Below are 19,555 nucleotides of genomic sequence, written 5' to 3'. Positions count from 1 at the left end.
GACAGATGCTTGAAAAATTGCGTTCCGGTGAAATGGTCTGTTTGCTGAAAAGGTCTCTTTATGGGCTTCGACAAGCAGGCAAATGCTGGTACGAAACATTAGATAAAACTTTAAAGAAACATGGCGCAACCCCCTGTCACGCTGATCCATGCGTGTACTACATCGGACAAGGAGAGAACTTACTATTGATCGGCACCTATGTGGACGACGTATTAATGGCTTCACGTGATCCTAACGCCATTAATAGGATGAAGAAGTGCTTGTCACGAGAATTCAAAATTAAGGATCTTGGAAAAGTCAGTTGCTGCCTTGGAATTCAGTTTATACGAGATGACGGAAAAATCATAATGCACCAAAAAGGATATATCGAAGATATCTTAAGGCGCTTCGGGATGAACGAATCAAAGCCCGTCCGGACCCCGATGGATCCCAGCGTAAAGTTAGCGATGCCTGAGGGTGCCATTACATGGAGCGCGGAAACGCGGAAATGCGGAAAGAAAGTAACTAGAGTCCGCGTTTCCGTCGCTTCTTTCTATCCCATTTGAGCGGAACAGCGGAGCTTCACGGCTATAGGGCACTTATGCATTAGCGCTTGTTCTACCGAATAGTTTATAACAATTAAATCACTTTTCCAATTTCACGGAGAACTGTCCACAATATTCTAAGCGGGATAGAATATATTATAAAAATACATAACCTATCTGAGGTATCTGAGTGCAACAGTACAGAGAAAAAGAACGAACATTTGACGCGCTCGTTCCGCAAGTTTATTTTTCCTTATATTACATGGAGCACAATTTGCGCGGAAAAGCGGAACAATATGGTGATAACTAGACATTTATATTCCTTTATTAAATGTGTGTTGACTTAATTCATTGCAATTTGTATTAGTATGCTTATCTTTTCAGTTTATTTATTGAATACAAGCATTTTAATCAATAAATACCGCTAAACATTCTTATTTTATAATTCCCTATTCCGCTTTTCCGCGCAAATTGTGCTCCATGTAATATAAGGCAATCAAATGAACGGAACGGATCGATGGAAATCTAGTAAATTTTGTCTTCCGCGCTTCCGCGTTTCCGCGTTTCCGCGCTCCATGTAATGGCACCCTGAGGACGCCTCTGACCCCAATATCCAGGCGCTGCCATACCGTGAGCTTGTTGGCGCCCTCACATATCTGGCGGTGGCTACAAGGCCGGACATCGCGTATGCAGTTAGCTCGCTGGGCCAGTTCAGTAATTCTTACGGGAGCATCCATTGGACTGCTGCCAAACGCGTATTGCGTTACCTGAGAGGGACGACCGACCTAGGATTAACTTTTGAGGCCGACTCCGACCCACTTAAAGGATTTGTTGACGCCGACTGGGGGAATTGTCTAATCGACAGGCGTTCCTTCACTGGATACACCTTCATTCTGAGCATTCTGAGCATTCTGCGCCGTGTCGTGGGAAGCCAGGAAGCAGAGGACTGTGGCGCTTTCTTCGACCGAAGCGGAGTACATGAGCCTCTCTGATGCCGCTAAAGAAGCAATCTACTTGCGGAGCTTTTTGATGGAACTGGGTTTACACGATTTGGCAGACATCATCGTTTTTAGCGACAGTATGGGGCTAAGAAACTTGCAGAGAACCCCGTATTTCACTCAAGGAGCAAGCACATCGACTTGAGACACCATTTTGTCCGCGAAGCTTTACTCGCAGGACACTTTTGCATTGAGCACATCCCCACGGAGGATATGGTTGCAGACGTGTTAACTAAGAGTCTACCCGGACCCAAGCATTTGAAATGTTTCAGATTAATCGGGCTGACTCCATTCGTCGCTACCTAGTAAATCGGAGTGCGTCTCGAGGGGGAGTGTTGGAGAGTCCCCGGATCTACGTTTTTTCTGCGGCGACACGCACTATTGGCGACCTCATGCGTTACCGCCTTAACGCGGCTCCTCATTGGACGGACCGCCACCTATCTTCCTATCATTACGCACGGTGTAGCTACTCTTCTGAACACACTTGATCTGTGCTCTACCGTCTCGAAGCCCGCCCGCTTGACTTGACTTCGTCAAATAAAGATTGCAGCGTGCCTTTTTACATCTGCGTATTTTACTCGATCCATCACCGTTCCCAGCCATCCCAACAGATATAATGTCCAACATTGGGTGTAAAAATTAATAATGGACGATTTGAGAACGAAATTTTTATAAGTTCTATACTGACGAGATCTGCTCAGATCCGGCAAGATCGGAAGAGATCTGATTGGATCAGCAACACAACTTTGTAAGCCAAGATTGGTCTTATCTGGTGAGATCAAGATATGTCTGACTAGGACTGCTCAGATCCGGCAAGATCGGAAGAGATCTGATTGGATCAGCAACACAACTTTGTAAGTCAAGATTGGTCTTATCTGGTGAGATCAAGATATGTCTGACTAAGTCTGCTCAGATCCGGCAAGATCGGAAGAGATCTGATTGAATCAGCAACACAACTTTGTAAGCCAAGATTGGTCTTATCTGGTGAGATCAAGATATATCTGACTAGGTCTGCTCAGATCCAGCAAGATCGGAAGAGATCTGATTGGATCAGCAACACAACTTTGTAAGCCAAGATTGGTCTTATCTGGTGAGATTAAGATATGTCTGGCTAGGTCTGCTCAGATCCGACAAGATCTGAGGCGTAATGTCTGCTCGTACTTCAGGAGATCTGAAGCAATCAGATAATGTCCGATTAGATCAGAAAAGATCCAATTGATCAGGTGAGCTGGGTCTGGTCAGATCAGGTGAGATCGGATTATAGTTCAGCATATCTGGCTGCATGTGATCAAATATGGCCATGCAGATCTGGCTAGATAAAATTGTATCCAATCAGATCTGACTTTACTTGAATTTCAGATCTCGTTGTATCTCATTTTATCAAATCAGACATGGTCAGATCTCCTCCATTTTTTCCCGAGAAGCGAGCTGGTATGCACGATTATAGTGGACATTTCCACTCAAGGTCTGCAGCAGTCAAAGAAGTACAAAAATTGAAAAGTCGCAGTAGTTTATATATTTTAAAATGATCAATCTTTATTAAAACAGAAAATAGTAGAAAGCATAAGTACAGAGTGTGGCGGCACGCGCCACCATTGGTACACACCCGCGCGGCGCCTGTAATACCGGCAGTTCGCGGCAACGCCGCTAGGCGTCGCATCGCCCACGCATTCTTTCGAGTTCAAGATTCCGCACCAACGAGTATAAAGGGAGACCCCCTACGGGACCGAGGCAGATATTTTCAGGCGCTATTCGCCTAGGTAAAAGCACATAAACGCTAAGCCTGCCCCAAGGCGCCAGTCGCCCGACATAAGCGCAAGACGCTCGTCACCCTCACGGCGCCAGTCGCCGAGGCACAAGCGCGAGACGCTTGCCAAACCACACGGCACATAGTCGCCTACGACACAGCGCTAGCCGCTTACCCGGCGCGAGTCGCCCGTTGGTCAATCACAGCGCTAGCCGCTTGTACGGCGCAAGACGCCTGCCGGCCAATCACAGCGCTCGGTCGCTTTCAAGGCGCAAGTCGCCTGCCGGCCAATTACAGCGTTCGGTCGCTTTCAAGGCGCAAGTCGCCTGTCGACCAATCACAGCGCTCGGTCGCTTTGACGGCGCGAGTCGCCTACTGACCAACCATAGCGCTAGCCGCTTCCACGGCGCGAGTCGCCTGCCAGCGAATAACGGCGCACGGCCGCCCAGCACAGGCGCGAGTCGCCAGCCTATAAAAGGCGCATAGTCGCCTAACTGAGGGATCAGTCACTTCTCAACCTGCCACAGCGCTCAGTCGCTCACCACGCAGGTTAGAATCTCCTCATCCCTGTTACGGCACACGGACGCTTGACGCGTGGTCGACCGATCCTGGCGTCCCACGCTCCCAGCAGTAAGCCGGATAAGGGCAAGACGCCTCGCTTATTCGAAGAGCGATTCAAGAAGGATGAAGACCCGACTAAGCGACGACGGACCCAACCGTTGCACCTCGGGGCTATCGCTGTAAGGAAGAGAAACATAATTCTCTCCTCGACATCGTCCGGCGTGACAAGTGTCACGAGTACTTTCTCTCCCGCTGTCGATTCCATTAAGCGGTTCAAGCCTGGTCAGGCTGGGGTCCCAGCCAGCGACGAGAAGCGGACACGCGATGTCTCGACCCAAACCGATACAGGGCCAATGAGGCGAGATGACACCGTATCGACGACAGTAGCCACCCAGACGAGCCAGGAGCCGGCAAAGAGAGACGTCGCCACGCAAACAAAACAGAAAGGAGGTTTACGCGTCAAACTAGCAAAAACACTGACATACAAACATCTGTAGATATGTAAATATATTTCGTTTATACCAGATATAAATTGTGTTGCCTCCATTTCTAACCTCCTTTGCGATTCACAATCCTTGAGCCAACTCCTACTCACGCACCAGTAGCAGACTAAGGTAGAATACCGTATAACTATAAGTAGTAGCGCCCATACAGAGTATTCTCTGCTTTAACCAAAAACACAAACTGTTTTCTGCTTAAATTGTGATCTTTTATATTTTTATCCTAAAACATTTTTCGAATGGGTCATGTATTCACATTGCCAATTACATCTTGAATTGCAAGTAAGGACTATTATTAATTTGTTCTGCTGAATATAATATATATCAATCAGATACTATATTAAAGTTTAAATAACATAATATAATATCTAATTAAAGTAAGAAGCGAAATATATGTATATCCATAAATTGTCGTTTTAAATATCATTTTCTTACTTATTGATATCGTGATAAATTAGAAACAAACGGAACATGAGTGACGATTTTCCTTCTCAGAATCTTTTTTACTACACAAAATGTATTACTAAAAAATAATCAACATACTTTGGAGAAATCTTTATTACGCGATAGTGCTTGTTACACGTGCATATAAATACGATAGATTTTTCAGAAAAATAGTGCCTGTCACACGTGCATATAGATACAGATCACTTTCTCGTTCTCTTTAACTTTTACAACTTTTACAACTTTACAAGACAGCATATACGTACGTGTGCGATTTTGGATACCTTCCTTCTTAAAGATCTCCTCGGCATCAGCTTCCTGCCGTTAATATGTATTTCACTATCACTACCCTGATAACCACCAACGATAGAAAACGATAAAAAATTTCTTATCGTTTTTAATATGGTTAGTGAATCGTTTATTTACGATACTCTATCAGAAATTTACGTTACAAAATACTTGGAATCCTATTGTAAATGTCTTATCAGCTGCACATCAGTTTCTATCGTTTTTAATATGGTTAGTGAATCGTTTATTTACGATACTCCATCAGAAACTCACGTTACAAAATACTTAGGATCCTATCGTAAATGTCTTATCAACTGCACATCAATTTCTATCGTTTTTAATATGGTTAATGAATCGGTTTTAGTCAATCCATTTCAATCGTTACAAATCTGTGAATTAAGGAATCAGATTCATACCGATTCATTTCTTTCAATCGGTTTTTATCGTTTCGAAGAACGCCGGGAACGGGGCACCTAGCGCCAGGAGTCGGATGCCGCTGGGCTCTGTGTTCGGTGTCCGGGGCGGCTACCGCCAGGAGGTCCTTATAGGAAGAGATCCCTCCAGTTACGATACTGGATTTCTCTACTTTTCGCCTTGCAGGGGGGTCTGCTTATATGCTATTATGACTGGATGTATTTTAAATACGAGAAGCGTTTTGCATCATGCGCGGCCTAGCGGCATTGTCGCGAACTAATCGCCGATTTGTTGATGCAGATTCAATTTATATCATTGATATACGATAGAAAACAAACCGATTGCTGCCTAAAGAAGATGATAAGTTGTATCAGAAAATCCTGATAAGAAACGATAGATGTGTTGGTTCGGTTAAGTCATATAAATATCGATGAGATGTCTATCATTTTATTCTTATATATCCGTATTAATGCATACGGTAAAATTATTACCATAAATAACGATATATACTATATCGTGTATATACGATTGATTCAGACGGGCAATAATTGTACATATAGAAAAACGATAAAAAATTTCTTATCGTTTTTAATATGGTTAGTGAATCGTTTATTTACGATACTCTATCAGAAATTCACGTTACAAAATACTTGTATGCATAACTATAAAATTTGTATAGTTATTTCCTTATTAGGATCTAAAACGATAAAAACCGATTCGATTCGATTAATGTTTTATCTGTCTTCTAAATATGCAACGATAGATCCGATAAAATACGATTAAAACGATACAGATATAGCCGTTTTTAATCGATTTCTATATTCGGAGATGGTTACCGTCAGGGTATCTATCACGCGGCGATGGTCACGACTGTCACTATTTATTTCTAGGTTATAACTGACTTACGTTTACGCGAGCGTTACTTCTGCAGTAACTTACGATAATTCACTCGTTTAAACGGAATACCACAAAACTCCGTTTACGTGGAGGAATTATCATAAGTTACTACAGAAGTAATGCTCGCGTAAACATAGCGTTAAACCGGCTGAACGCACTATCTGCACTGAGCGCAGAACGCACACGTACATACATATGCTGTCACGCACTGCGACAGTGCACTGCAGTGCACGGTCTGCACGGGCATCACTGCCCTCTCGTGTCAAAAACAGAAAAGTGACACACCAGCCGCCATTTTTGTCCGACGACGACGACGACGACGTGGACGTTACTTAAATAAAAATTTCCACATTTGGACTTTGCATCGCAATATCTCCGCTCGTAGGGCACGTAACGGAAAAATAAAGACACTTTTATTATATAAATTTGGTCCAAGCTATCCATTACGCCTAGTTAGAACTTGATCCGTTCACTGGTCATAGAGATCTCAAAATCTCGGGTACTCGCAACTCGTCGCGTCGCGTAAATGATCCACGGTGCGGTCTCGCTTCGCGTATACTTGGCGCGAGACACTACCGTGTTTCTTGATTCATGAATTCATAACTTGATAACCAAGAAAAATGTCTTTTCAAATCAAATATCGACATTTCAACTAATTGTAAGAAAATATAAACTGTGACGTGACAATGTCGCGTCCACCGCCCAGACGGTAGCTCGGCCGAGGGAAAGGTCGAAGATGGCGCCTCGACTTGAGTAGGGGAGGGCTATTTGCGCTAATTAATATAAGTTAGATTCGTAGGTACGACGGGTGGTGCCGGAGCGTGTGATTGGCGACGGAGGAATGTAACGACTGGTGTCGCAACGAGGGAAGAAAGGACGCTTGGGAGACGCTGGAGAGAGTGGTTGACCGACGGGCGGGTCACACGGCCCCGCCGCCGCCAAAGCGCATGGAATGTCTCGCACAGCACATCCTTGGCCCCGTCGCAGCATAGTGGAGGGAAACGACACCGCTACCGCGGAGCGAGTGGGCGCCCCGGATGCCTCCCCCGGCGGTACTTAGGGCGCCGAGCAACACAGCCACGGCCTGGCCAGCCTGGCTAAAACTGAGATGGGCCCGTACATTATGACAGCCGATTAAACTTGCCGCGGGCAGGCAGCGGATACGCGAGCAGGGCGGCACTCGCGACAGATCGGCGGGGCGGAAAACTGCGAGCTTGGAGCGCATGCGCGGGGCTCCAGCGTGGTCCCGCCGGGCCGACCACTCGTCACTGTCGAGCCAGCCATAGCCGAGGAGCACTATCGCGGTATTAAGGGCTCGATCTCGGCCGTGACCCGAGAATGTTGATTACAGATATCGATTAGATTACCGTCGATAGATTTGGCTACCTGTTTCCGCAGTTACAGGTACCGGTTATATTACATTAGCATTCTGGTTGACCGTGTGATCGCGGGGCCGGGCGAGATAGAGCCCGGAAGTTTATTAGAAAGCCCCCCCCCCCCCTCAGAAGCTCTGACGCGGCCGACAGTCAATTCGCGTTGGTTATGTATTCTTGTATATTATTGCGTGTTTGTGGATAAAGGCGTACCGCGAGTGGCGCGCATTGTGGAACGTTGTGCACGTGTCGCGCTCGTGAAAGGAGTTGTGGATTCGCGTTTACTGTATAATGTCGTGATTGTGAGAATCGTTGCGTATTCGGATTCATAGTATTGCGTATTCGCGTTCATCCGGATGAGAACGTGTCGAAGCTAGTACGACGTGTCGCGAGCGGAAGCGTACCTCGGGTGGTACGTTCCGGGAGATATGTGACGTCGCACCGGCGAACAGATTGTCGAGATTGCCGGACTCGCTGGAGAGTCTCGCGAATATTTTGCGTCGTTCGTTCGGGCAAGTATCGTCGTGCTCGCTCGAAGGGGAGTCTCGCGGACATGATGTTATCGCGTGCTCCGCGCGTGTATTAGTTGCCGATTAGGTTACCGCGTTTCGACTTTATTTAACATGTCTGAAATTCATTGCTTCTCTATATTTGGTCTATCATTTGTCTGAAATACATTGTTATTATTTAATTTGTGCTAATTGTGATACGCCCCCTCCTTACTCCTCCACGAAAAGAACGTTACCGACGCCCTGAGCTCACGTCCGGGTGGCAGATATCGAGATCGGGTATCAAGTTGTCGAACGTGGTGCGCATAATCGCACCTGGCGCCCAGAAAGATTGTTTCGTCGGTAGAAACATGTCGCGGATACCGCGGAGTTACCATCTATTTAGCAGTTAATTTGCGGGACCGCCCCTTTGGCTAGCGAGACCGAAGGAAAACGGGTCGCAAAACTTGTGAATGTAATTTAACCCCTTGACTATCAATGATGGAAATATCCGCAAAAACACTGGCCAGGACTGTTCATGACGGAAAAATCCGCACATTCAAGAAAAGATACTTTTAACGGAGCAATTTGAACAGGGCCCTATATCTATATGTTTGTGGAGTTACTGAAATCAAAATTGCGAAATTTAAAATAGCGGTCTATATGTTTGTGGGGTTGCTGAAGTCAAATCTAAAATCAAAATTGCGAAATTTAAAATAACTGACTAAAAATAAAATTGTTCAATTTGCATAAAAATTTATATTTAAAAGTTTTTAAAGTCGATTTGAAATTTAAAATAAAAATTCAAGAATTTAAAATGGCAAATTTAATATGATAAGCAAAAAGTTCATAATATAGTTTAATTGCATAAAAAGTTTTGAAGAGCTTTTAAAGCCGCTCATTCCGTTTTTAAAATTGAAATTTATTAATTTTAAATGACGGACTTATTATGACGGCCAAATAATTTCAAATATCGCTCAGTTTGCATAAAAATTAATTTATAAGAATTTTTATAAACTTTTCCGTTATTTTAAATTTTGAAATGTTGACCTCAAATTTAGATTTAGCGACTCAAAAAACCTCCAGAAAGCATTTTTTTATAATTTTATTAACTCTTTTGTTAGAAGCATTTTCGGCCCATCAGCATTTTTTTCGCCTAACAGCCAAGGGGTTACGAATTCAATGTCCCTTAAATTGCCAAAAGTCTAACGTTCGAAATAAATTGCGACTCCTAACGAGTTATATTCCTGATTCCATCTTTTCTCACGCACCTTTCGAGATTGACATAAACGACGCGAGTTCCATCTTCGAATACGGCTCGCCCATCTCTGTCATGACTTTCTTGAAAGAATGGAACGCGCTGTCCTTGTCGTATATGTTGTCTTGATAGACCTCGTCGGCCAGCAGAAACAGATGATGCTTATGAGCGAAGTGGATGACGTCTTCGATGTTCTTGCGAGTCAATACTTGACCAGTTGGATTACCGGGATTGATCACTACTAGCACTCGAGGATTACACGTATCCTTGACCTCTCCTAGTGCTCGTTCTAGCTCGTTGATCTGCAGCGACCACTTGTTGTTCTCATCCAGATAGTATCCAATCTGGGCGAGACCAAACTCCGCCACAGTTGCCGAGAACAAAGGATACTGTGGAATCGGGATCATTACGCCGGATGGCTTATCATCGATCCTTTCGTTGAATAGCCTTAGGAATGACTGAAAAGGAAAAATTCGAAAGACAAGGATGCGATGAAGAAAGACAAAATATAGCACTAATAGTTAGTATCCCATCAGTTTGTCCAAAATACCAGAATTTGCCAATTTGAATTTTATATATCGTGTATTGCGTCAAAATCACTCTCTAATATATAGATATGTAAATAATATATGCGCTATTCTCATAAAATAACTTTTTATTTTTTAATATTATATAGAAAAAAAGATAAATATTGACAAAAGGGGACCCAGCTCTTATAATCTTGATCTTGACATATTATAGGGGTTACCCACCTGAATAACCTTCAGGAAGTTTTAGCCGTCGATCGTTCTGAAGGTTACTCAGAAGGGTGACCTGTATAATATATGTCAAGGTTAAGGTCATAGGAACTGGGCCCCCTTTTGTCAATATTTACCGAAAAAAATAGTAACAAGATTGCAAAACTTTTCAACTTTTTTTTTACTTAAAATTGATTTTTACTTTGACATCTGACAATCTATTTTTCAGAACGTTACTAAATAACTAGATTGTTTCCAAATAATTGCTTCCAATTTCGAATAACAAAAAGACAAGAAAGATGCTTCGAGTCTGCGTACCTTGATACCGTCGGAAGCACCGTTCGAGAGAATGATATTGTGGTAATCGCAGGGAATACCGCCATCGCGTTCCTGGATATATCGTGCAACATCTTTGCGAACACGCTCGATGCCGGCCGATTCCGAGTATGCGCCCACGCTGCCGCCCTTGCAGCCCTCCAGGACCATCCGAGCGCGAGCCATCGCGTCCTCCGGGTAGCTTGGATCGTTCAACAGATTCGGCGAGACAGTTAAAGTAAGCACCTGCCGTAGGAACGTAATGGGTTGCTGGCCCATCGCGTGGGCATCACCCCCAGTCGATTTCGTCACCTCTTTAAAGGGTTTTTTAACACCCTATAAAGAGAAATGATCTTAATTTCAATCGCGATCTTCGTATTTATTTTTCTAATATTTCCAAGTGACTATAAACTACATAAATCGGATTTTTGTTGAAACAAAAGGTGAAATTCTATTATTTATTCGAATCTTTGAAGCGATTCTCATTTCTGATTGCTTACAATTCAAATAACTTTTTATGTTTCAACTGTCGTTTCTGAAAAAAATCGATACCTCAATATACATTGTCACGTCTTTTTACTCGGTAATCACGCTCGAGACGCAAAACGGATCAAAAGGGGAGGTGAGGAGAGAAGGATGACGGGCCTCTTCAACGGGTCTCTCACACAGTCCGACAATTATACTCAGAATCAAAGTTGAGCGCCAGACGCGTAAGCTCGCATCCACGAATTTATACCAAAATCGCGAAAATCCAAAAATAAACACGAAAGCGTAATTAGTCAGACGTGCGAGAGATCGGCCAGCTCGACCTAACGGCTGTGGACGAAATTAGGTGTCAACGAGCAAGAATTTAGTGAATTAAATGATTGAGTAGTGGAAGTTACATAGCAATCTGAACTAAATAATTGAATAATGAACTCGTAGAATTACCTCAATGAATTAATGGAAAATCGAACAGGAGAATTAACAGAACTCTGTATGAAACCGCGGCAAACCGTAATGATATAACTGAATCGAAATTATTCTGATACAATCGAACCAAATACAATTAGATATTGACTCGAATTAACATCGCAAAGAAGAAAGTAAACGCGAATTACATAATAGAACTTAATACTAGACATGAAATATAGTTAAGTGGAAGAAATGCTGCGCCACGCTCGGCGCGCAAGGACGCAATATTCGGAATCGTGAAAGGGTTCTGTCGCCAAGATACTATACGCTCCCCCCAGGGGTCAATGGCGGCTCTTGGGAGCTCTTAGGGGCTCTTGGGAGGCGTCACTGATACCCGGTTTGGCGAACCCGGGGTACCCAAGCTCGGGCAGGCTAGGCTCGTTAGACACGGAAGCCAACCAGCCTAGGGGAAGGACACCCCGAAATCAAACCAACTCTTTTTGTACAATATGGCGGATAAAAAGAAAGAAAAGGTCCCAGAGTGATCGGACACTCAGAGGTCGGCGAGGGGGGGGGGGGTTATTGTCCTAGCCATCCCTTTCGTCATTATCGAACGATGGGCCATCCGCCGGGTTGGGGGCGAGCCCGGCGGAGGAACTGGCGATCGCCGCCAAAAAGGATTGCAAGGTGGTACTCCGGAGGGTGGAAACTCCCTCCTCCGGAGGGAACAAGAGGGTGCTTTTCGGGGGGGGAGGAAGTGAGGAGGAGAGAGCGCACCCAACCAAGCGTGCGGGACTTAATCCCCCTCCGATTCTGTCGGAGGAGGAGGAGGAGTCATGGGCGCAGGAACTCCGAAATAAGGACATAATCTCCCTTTATAGGGAGAATAGGGCGGCGTTGACTAGGTTGATGCAGATGAAGACTACGCCTGAGGCCATTTAGGACCAGAGGAGGATCTTCTTCTTTACGAAGGAGATTGGACTGAGGGCACTAGATGCACTCTCCGAGGTGGAAAAGGGGGCTAAAAGGAAGGATAAAACTCGAGAAAGATTTAGGCAGTTGGAGGAGGAGAGATCCGCCCTCGCTATGAGGGTGGAGGCCCTCGAGATAAAGCTCCTAACGGAAAGGAGCGAGTCTGGCGTGGAGACATGCGATGTCTCCGCACAGACGGAGTCGGTGCCGTGGAAGGCGTCGGTGAAGAACGGCTCCACGCAGGTGCGGACATACGCACGCGAGAGTGGAAGGACGCTCTCTGGCTCCGTGGGGGAAGACTCTTCCATGGAGGTGGAGATAGTGCCATTGGTGTCGGTACGCGGGGTTCCCGTACAAGCGGAGCCTCGTGTGGTTGAGAGGGGGACGGATGTCCCAGTTTTTGTGGCGGGCGTTCGGGGGTCCGGCGACGACTCGGGGGTTAGCTCTCGGGTCAGGACCTTCGAACGCAAATTGGAGGGCTTCATGAGGGAGATACGCTCTCTCGTGAAGCAGAAGGAGGGCACCCCCCCCCGCCAGGAGGATTGACGGGTGGAGCGCGGTTCGGAGTGGCGGGCCTCCGTGCGGATAAGCCGGGGGGGGGGGGTCGCGGACCTCTGGGAGCAGGGGAGGTTTGGGGGGCAATGTGCCCCCTCCTCCTCCGATGGATGGGGAGACCGGTCGGAGTCGGCCGGCCAAGGGGAAGGGAGTGTCTGCTCCCCCCAAAAGGGCGGTCGTGGGGTAGACCGTCCCGGAGGGGGAGAAGGTCTCATACGCGGAGGTCCTCAGGACTGCCAGAGAGAAGGTCTCCCTGGCGGACCTAGGTATTGAAGACCTCAGCTTTAGGAAGGCGGTTACCGGGGGCCTCCTGTGGAACCTGCCCTCTATAGGCGCCGGGGGCCCTGCTGTATCAAGCTCCGTCCGCTGCCGCACCACGCGCCGCGCGCGTGTTTCCTTGCACCCCTTCTTATTCGGCTGCCCGCGAGCTTCCCTAATAACCGCCTCCGTCGGTCGATTCCCCGTCTCGGTCCTCCCTGCTTACTCCAATTTTCCAGATCCTCCGCATCCCAACGGGAACGTCCGTGTTTCGCTTCGGCGAGGTGCCAATTAATAATACAAGCGAAAAGAAAGGGATCGGAAACGCAACTTAATTAGGCCCCTGGAGATTTCGTAATCGCCTCCCTGGGCCGTCCTCGGGCGCAAAACCCGGAGACGCTGCCACGATGCAGAAAAACTGCAACGTCACAACATATATATCATTCATTAATAAATAAAAATAATTGTTGTGCAACTACTTTTAAAAAATAAAACCCATGTGGTATCTTTGTGTTCCTATTCAAGGGTCTTCCTACTCCAACCAAGTGTAATAGCTTCTTAATTCTCTTTAACAAATTTTTAATATTACAAAGAATTAAAGAAATAACAGTACAAAATAACAATATTTAATTAAAATAAAATAAATAAATTTTTCTTGTAAAAAAACTTGGCGCTGCTTCTTTACTCCTGTTGCATTCTTCCCTAAATTATGTTTATTGTTTTTTTATTTAATCAAAAATCTTAGTACTAATGTTTAAATTTTAATGTTTAAATTTCGAAGTCTAGCAGCGCCAAGTTTTTTTACAAGAAAAATTTATTTATTTTATTTTAATTAAATATTTTTATTTTGTACTGTTACTTCTTTAATTCTTTGTAATTAAAATGATTCTTCGTAATATTAAAAATTTGTTAAGAGAATTAAGAAGCTATTATAACAATTATTTTTCAAAGCAATATACATATTTTCTTTGCAATTGGCGCAATTTAATTTAAAGATTTCACATCTTTTTTTGAAATACATGTCACTTGAGTTAAGTTAGGTAACATAATTTTGTAAAGGAGAAATAAAGCTACCACTTAGGTTGGATTTTTGAATTTACAAAATACATTGCGTGTACTTGGCGCCTTTTTTTTACCTTTTTGGAAAAAGGTAATTTTGTACTGATATCACGCATTTTGCAGTGTTAAGCAGGGATCGGCAAAAAATTTTAATTTTTTAATTATTTACGAAATTAGCAATAACAACAAATTAAATTTTTATTGAATTAGCAAATTAGTAATTAGTCACAAAAAATTACTATTTACATAAAAATTTATAATATTTAAGTAAAAGTAAATTATACACTTTTCACAAAAATTAAAGGAACACTAAATTTATCTTTAAAAATAGCCAAAATTCAAGCAGCTGTAACTTTGTTAAAAATGAACGAAATTTAAATTTGAAAAGAGAATTTTAAAGCTTAAAACCTCCACCTTCGAAAGGTTACTATTATTTTTTAGTTTCTGTGAGTTTGGTAATTTTTACATATAGAAAACTACGAGCTGGACAAAATAGAACATTTTTCTCTCACTTTGTGAGCCTGTCACGTTCACAAAAAAATCCGCGAAAATTTTCGACTATCTAACGTGAAAGCTTAAAGTTTTCCTTGCAAAATCTTTCTTTAAAAATGTTTCTACGTGTTGCGAATTGAATACCTGCGAACGGAATATTCTCGAAGTGAATATTCGAGGAGAAAGCGAGCATCGTTCGAGAACGCTCAAAATGCTCCAAACCGCGAATATTTACCTTCCCCCCTTTTTTTTGGTGCTTTCCCGAGCGACAAACTCGCAGGTGTACATCGCGTGATCGCACGTACCGCGCCCAATAGTCTGTTCGCTAGACGATTTGGAGCCAATCAGCGAACTTCACGTCACGAAATTCCTCGCGGCCTAACGCGAAGTTCCGGCCGCGATCCCTTGCCGGCTCCTGCCCGAAAAGTCAGTGCGCTAGCGAAATCCGTACGCTACACTCGTATAATTAAGTGAGCCATAGAAATCCATTCGCGACACTCGTGCTTGGCGAGTGTTCCGCGATATTGCGAGTGCGACATCGAATCGCAGCGAGTGCGCTAAAGTAAAGGTGCGAGCGCGAAACTGTAACCAGCTTTAAAATAAATTTTACGCTATCTCCAGAAGTCAATTATTGTGCTTCTCTCAACGCCCACTACGCGAAAGCAAACCGAGCGGTCTACAAACATTAAATGGTCCTTCGAGCCGGATCTTAGTGAAAATCGAAACCGGCATAAACAGTTCGACCGCCTCAAGGGCCTCGCGTCGTGCTACGCCGAGATCGACAGACCGTCGCGCCTACACGACTCGCTCGAAAACGGAGTTCGCCGTTCGAACCGTCGCACGTCCCACGTGCTCGAACAGTACCCGGTTCATCGGGTTCTCCTCGATACGTGCTCGATAAGTGGCTCATTCAGGGCATTAAGTGCTCTGCTGTGCGACGTGCTGTACGTCCCTGCCTCCCGCGAGTATCGCCCTGCTACTCGCCGCGGAGTCGCACACCGAGACGTGCCAGACGTCCCTGCCTCCCGCGAGTATCGCCCTGCTACTCGCCGCGGAGTCGCGCACCGAGACGTGCCAGACGTCCCTGCCTCCCGCGAGTATCGCCCTGCTACTCGCCGCGGAGTCGCGCACCGAGACGTGCCAGACGTCCATGCCTCCCGCGAGTATCGCCCTGCTACTCGCCGCGGAGTCGCACACGAGCGTCTTCGCTCGACAAGAAGATTGACACGCAAGTGTCTGAAAGATTTCTACACGATCCAGACATCCGTTTAACATGTCTTCGGATCTCGAAAATCTACTCATTGCTCAAGGCAATGCGATTGACCAGCTCCGACGGTCGCTGATTAACTTCAAGAAGCTTCCCAAGGCTCAGATCACTCTCCCTAAGACGAAGGGGAGACTGACGAATTTGGAGGGTCTCTGGGAGAAAGTACAAGCCCTCCATGTCCAGCTGCTGCAGACGGCTACGGCGGAGGAGAAGAAGTCGACCCGCTACTTCAAAGAAGAGGAATTTCTCCACGAGGTCATCGGTAAATTAAGTAACGACGCCCCGAGCGCGCCGTATCGAGGTAACGAATCGTCATATCGCGACGCGCACTCCGGCATGTCATTGCATCTGCCTCGTATCTCGCTTCCAAACTTTTCGGGTGCCTTCCCGGAATGGGAAAATTTTCGTGGAATTTTCGAGTCCCTCGTAGACAAGAATGAATCCCTCACGAAAACTCAAAAGTTGCATTACTTGAAAGCAAGCCTCTCCGGCGAGGTTGCGTTGTTGATTAATAACATTCAGATTTCTGACGCAAACTACGAGGCAGCGTGGCAGCTTCTTCTCGACGAGTACGACAACCGTAACGCGATTATTTACGCGCACATTCATTTGTTCGCCGACTTACCGAAGATGAAAGGCGAGAACGTCGTCGAACTGAAAAAACTTCGCGATAATGTGTCCGCGTCTTTCGCCGCTTTAGCGAATCTCGATCGTCCGGTCGATACGTGGGACGACCTCCTCGTTTACATTATATCTCAAAAGTTTAGTCCGCGAACGCGTAATGAATGGAATCTAAAACGAGGCGATACGGACGCATACCCTACGTATAAAGAGATTCATGACTTCATGACTCTTTGCATTCGCGGTCTCGCGGATTACCCTTCGCAATCCGAATCTGCGTCGAATAGTGCGCGCGGTAATAAAGCTCGTACTTCGGTGAATACTGTTTCGCCCGTCAAATGCGTCCGTTGTTCCGGAAACCATGGTCTGGCAAAGTGTAATAAATTTTTAAGTCTGCCGGTCGAGCAGCGTCGACTCGCCGCGCGACAGCATAAATGTTGCTTTAATTGTTTGAGAACCGAGCATTTTTTAAACAATTGTCCGAGTAAAGGACGGTGCAATCGATGCCACCAAGCTCACCATTCGCTGCTTCACAGCGAGGGTACGGAAGTTGGTACCAAATGCGAGCCTTCCTCGATTAACTCGCTGTCTCCAGTGCAATCTGCTGTGTCAGTCGCCGCTGCTTCCGAGCCACCGGCCGCGCCCTCCGCGTCCGTTCAAAACGTGCATGCTACTCGAGATTTTGTAAAGCAACCGCCTCATGTACTTCTCGCTACTGCGTATGTTAGTTTAAGTACAATCGAGGGCCGCACATTTAAAGTACGTGCACTACTAGATCAAGGCTCGACGTATAGTTTCATATCGGAATCTCTTTGTCAGACTATGCGAACCAGGCGTCATCGTGCCGCGTTGAACATACATTGTTTTGGAGAAAAATTTAATGGAGTCGCGCGGTCTCAAGTTAATCTCACACTCGCGCCCTGCGACAAACAGGGACCAATATTCCCCTTTTCGGGCTACGTATATCAACGAATCACTTCTTATACAGCCTCTCAAACGAAGCCGGCCGCAATGTGGCCGCATCTACGCGATTTACCTTTAGCAGATCCTGATCCCTCATGTAATCACCCGATTCATGTATTAATCGGCGCGGATTTATACGGATCTTTGTTACTCGACGGCCTTTGTCAAGGCCCGGTCGGCACACCGACGGGTCAGCTTACTGTTTTCGGATGGATCTTCTCCGGTCCTGCCGGCACCGCTCGTCCAGCTGGAGAATCGGCTTCCGTTCTGCATTGCGTATCCTGCGAGGATACGAATTCCTTAATTCAACGTTTTTGGGAGAACGAAAGTATCCCCTCTCACACTCCTCTTACCGAAGAAGAAGAACGTTGCGAGAGGCATTTTGCTACTACTCATTCTCGCGATTCACAAGGACGCTACATTGTGCGTTTGCCGTTCAAAAACGGCCCCCCTCGCATCGGCGACACATTTCGAAAGGCTTCCTTCCTGTATTCCAAAATGGAACACCGACTCTCGCAGAAACCCGAGATCGCCGCGCAGTATCACGATTTTCTAAAGGAGTACGAATCAATGGGGCACATGGAGGCGGTGCGTGCGCACGAGCGCCCCCCATACCCCCCGATATACATCCCGCATCATTTTGTTTTACGCGAATCGAGTACAACGACCAAGTTACGCGTTGTGTTTAACGCGTCAAGCCCATCGGACGACAAAACCGCGCTCAATGACTTCCTAATGGCGGGACCTAAACTTCAACAAGACATCGCCGCGATAATTCTGCGCTGGCGACTTTTTCTCTACGTATACATGGCGGACATTGCTAAAATGTTCCGGCAAATACTCGTGCATCGGGACGACGCGGATTTCCAACGAATTCTATGGCGCCCTCCCGAAAGTCTGTTGATTCTACCTTATCGCCTACTCACCGTAACCTACGGTCAAAAACCCTCGCCGTTTCTCGCACAGCGCTCCCTTCTTCAATTGGCTCGCAACGAGGGTAACGACTTCCCCGACGCGGTCTCGATAATCGAAGAGTCGACCTACGTCGATGATGTGCTTTTCGGAGCAGACGACCTTCTGTCTCTGCTCGAAAAACGCAAGCAACTCGTGGGCATAATGAATCGCGGATGCTTTCCCCTCCGAAAATGGGCCGCGAATTCAGCCGAACTTTTGACGGATATCCCAGAGGACCAACGGGAATCCTCTGACTATCCGATCAATCGCGATGACACGCTCAAGGTCCTCGGCCTGTCTTGGTCTCCGCATGATGACTCGTTTCTTTTCGTAATCTCGCCATACGCCGTGACCGTTCATACTAAGCGTTCCGTTTTATTATTTATTGCAAAGCTGTATGACCCCCTCGGCTGGGCGTCACCGATAGTTATCGCGGCCAAGATGTTAATGCAAGAGCTCTGGCTCCGTAAAATTGATTGGGACTCTCCCATCCCCGATGATCTTCTGCATCATTGGATCACTTACGTTTCTGACTTGCCTAATATTAGCAAAATACGCATTCCTCGATGGACTGGGATGCGTCAAGATAAACTCGATGTTGAATTGCACGGCTTCGCGGACGCCTCCACTCAAGCTTACGCCGCGGTAGTTTTCCTCCGAATCGCGCATTCTCCAACAAACATTCAGGTTACCCTCCTCGCGGCCAAAACGAAGGTCGCGCCGTTAAAAACCGTCAGCGTTCCAAGATTGGAACTTAAAGCCGTCGTTCTATTAAGTCGGTTGATGGAATGGGTAAGAAACTCCATGCGCTTGATGCGAGCTCCCTTATTTGGATGGACGGATTCCCAAATCGTATTAGCTTGGCTTCAACAACATCCCTCCCGATGGAATTCCTATGTCGCGAACCGCGTCTCCGAGGTGCAGACGCGCCTTCCGTCCGTACGTTGGCAACACGTTCGCTCTCAGGAAAATCCTG

The 19,555-nt window shown here is 46.0% G+C and overlaps 1 protein-coding gene across 2 annotated transcripts in view; it reads right to left on the bottom strand.

Moving 5' to 3' along the window:
* LOC139780592 (alanine aminotransferase 1-like) overlaps positions 1-19,555 on the bottom strand; it is a 54,057-nt gene that overhangs the window by 18,264 nt on the left and 16,238 nt on the right. For both annotated transcript variants that reach the window (XM_071719292.1, XM_071719294.1), the window contains 2 exons: positions 10,548-10,880; positions 9,506-9,950 (listed from right to left, as the gene is read on the bottom strand). In XM_071719292.1, coding sequence (XP_071575393.1) covers positions 9,506-9,950; positions 10,548-10,880 — 778 coding nt within the window. The remainder of the gene's footprint in view (positions 1-9,505; positions 9,951-10,547; positions 10,881-19,555) is intronic.

Source organism: Temnothorax nylanderi, unplaced genomic scaffold (assembly GCF_030848795.1).
Source record: "Temnothorax nylanderi isolate EJ_2023f unplaced genomic scaffold, tnyl_v1.0 TNYL_tig0286_pilon, whole genome shotgun sequence".
Lineage (NCBI taxonomy): Eukaryota > Metazoa > Arthropoda > Insecta > Hymenoptera > Formicidae > Temnothorax > Temnothorax nylanderi.
This window is presented reverse-complemented; position numbering and strand designations above follow the sequence as displayed.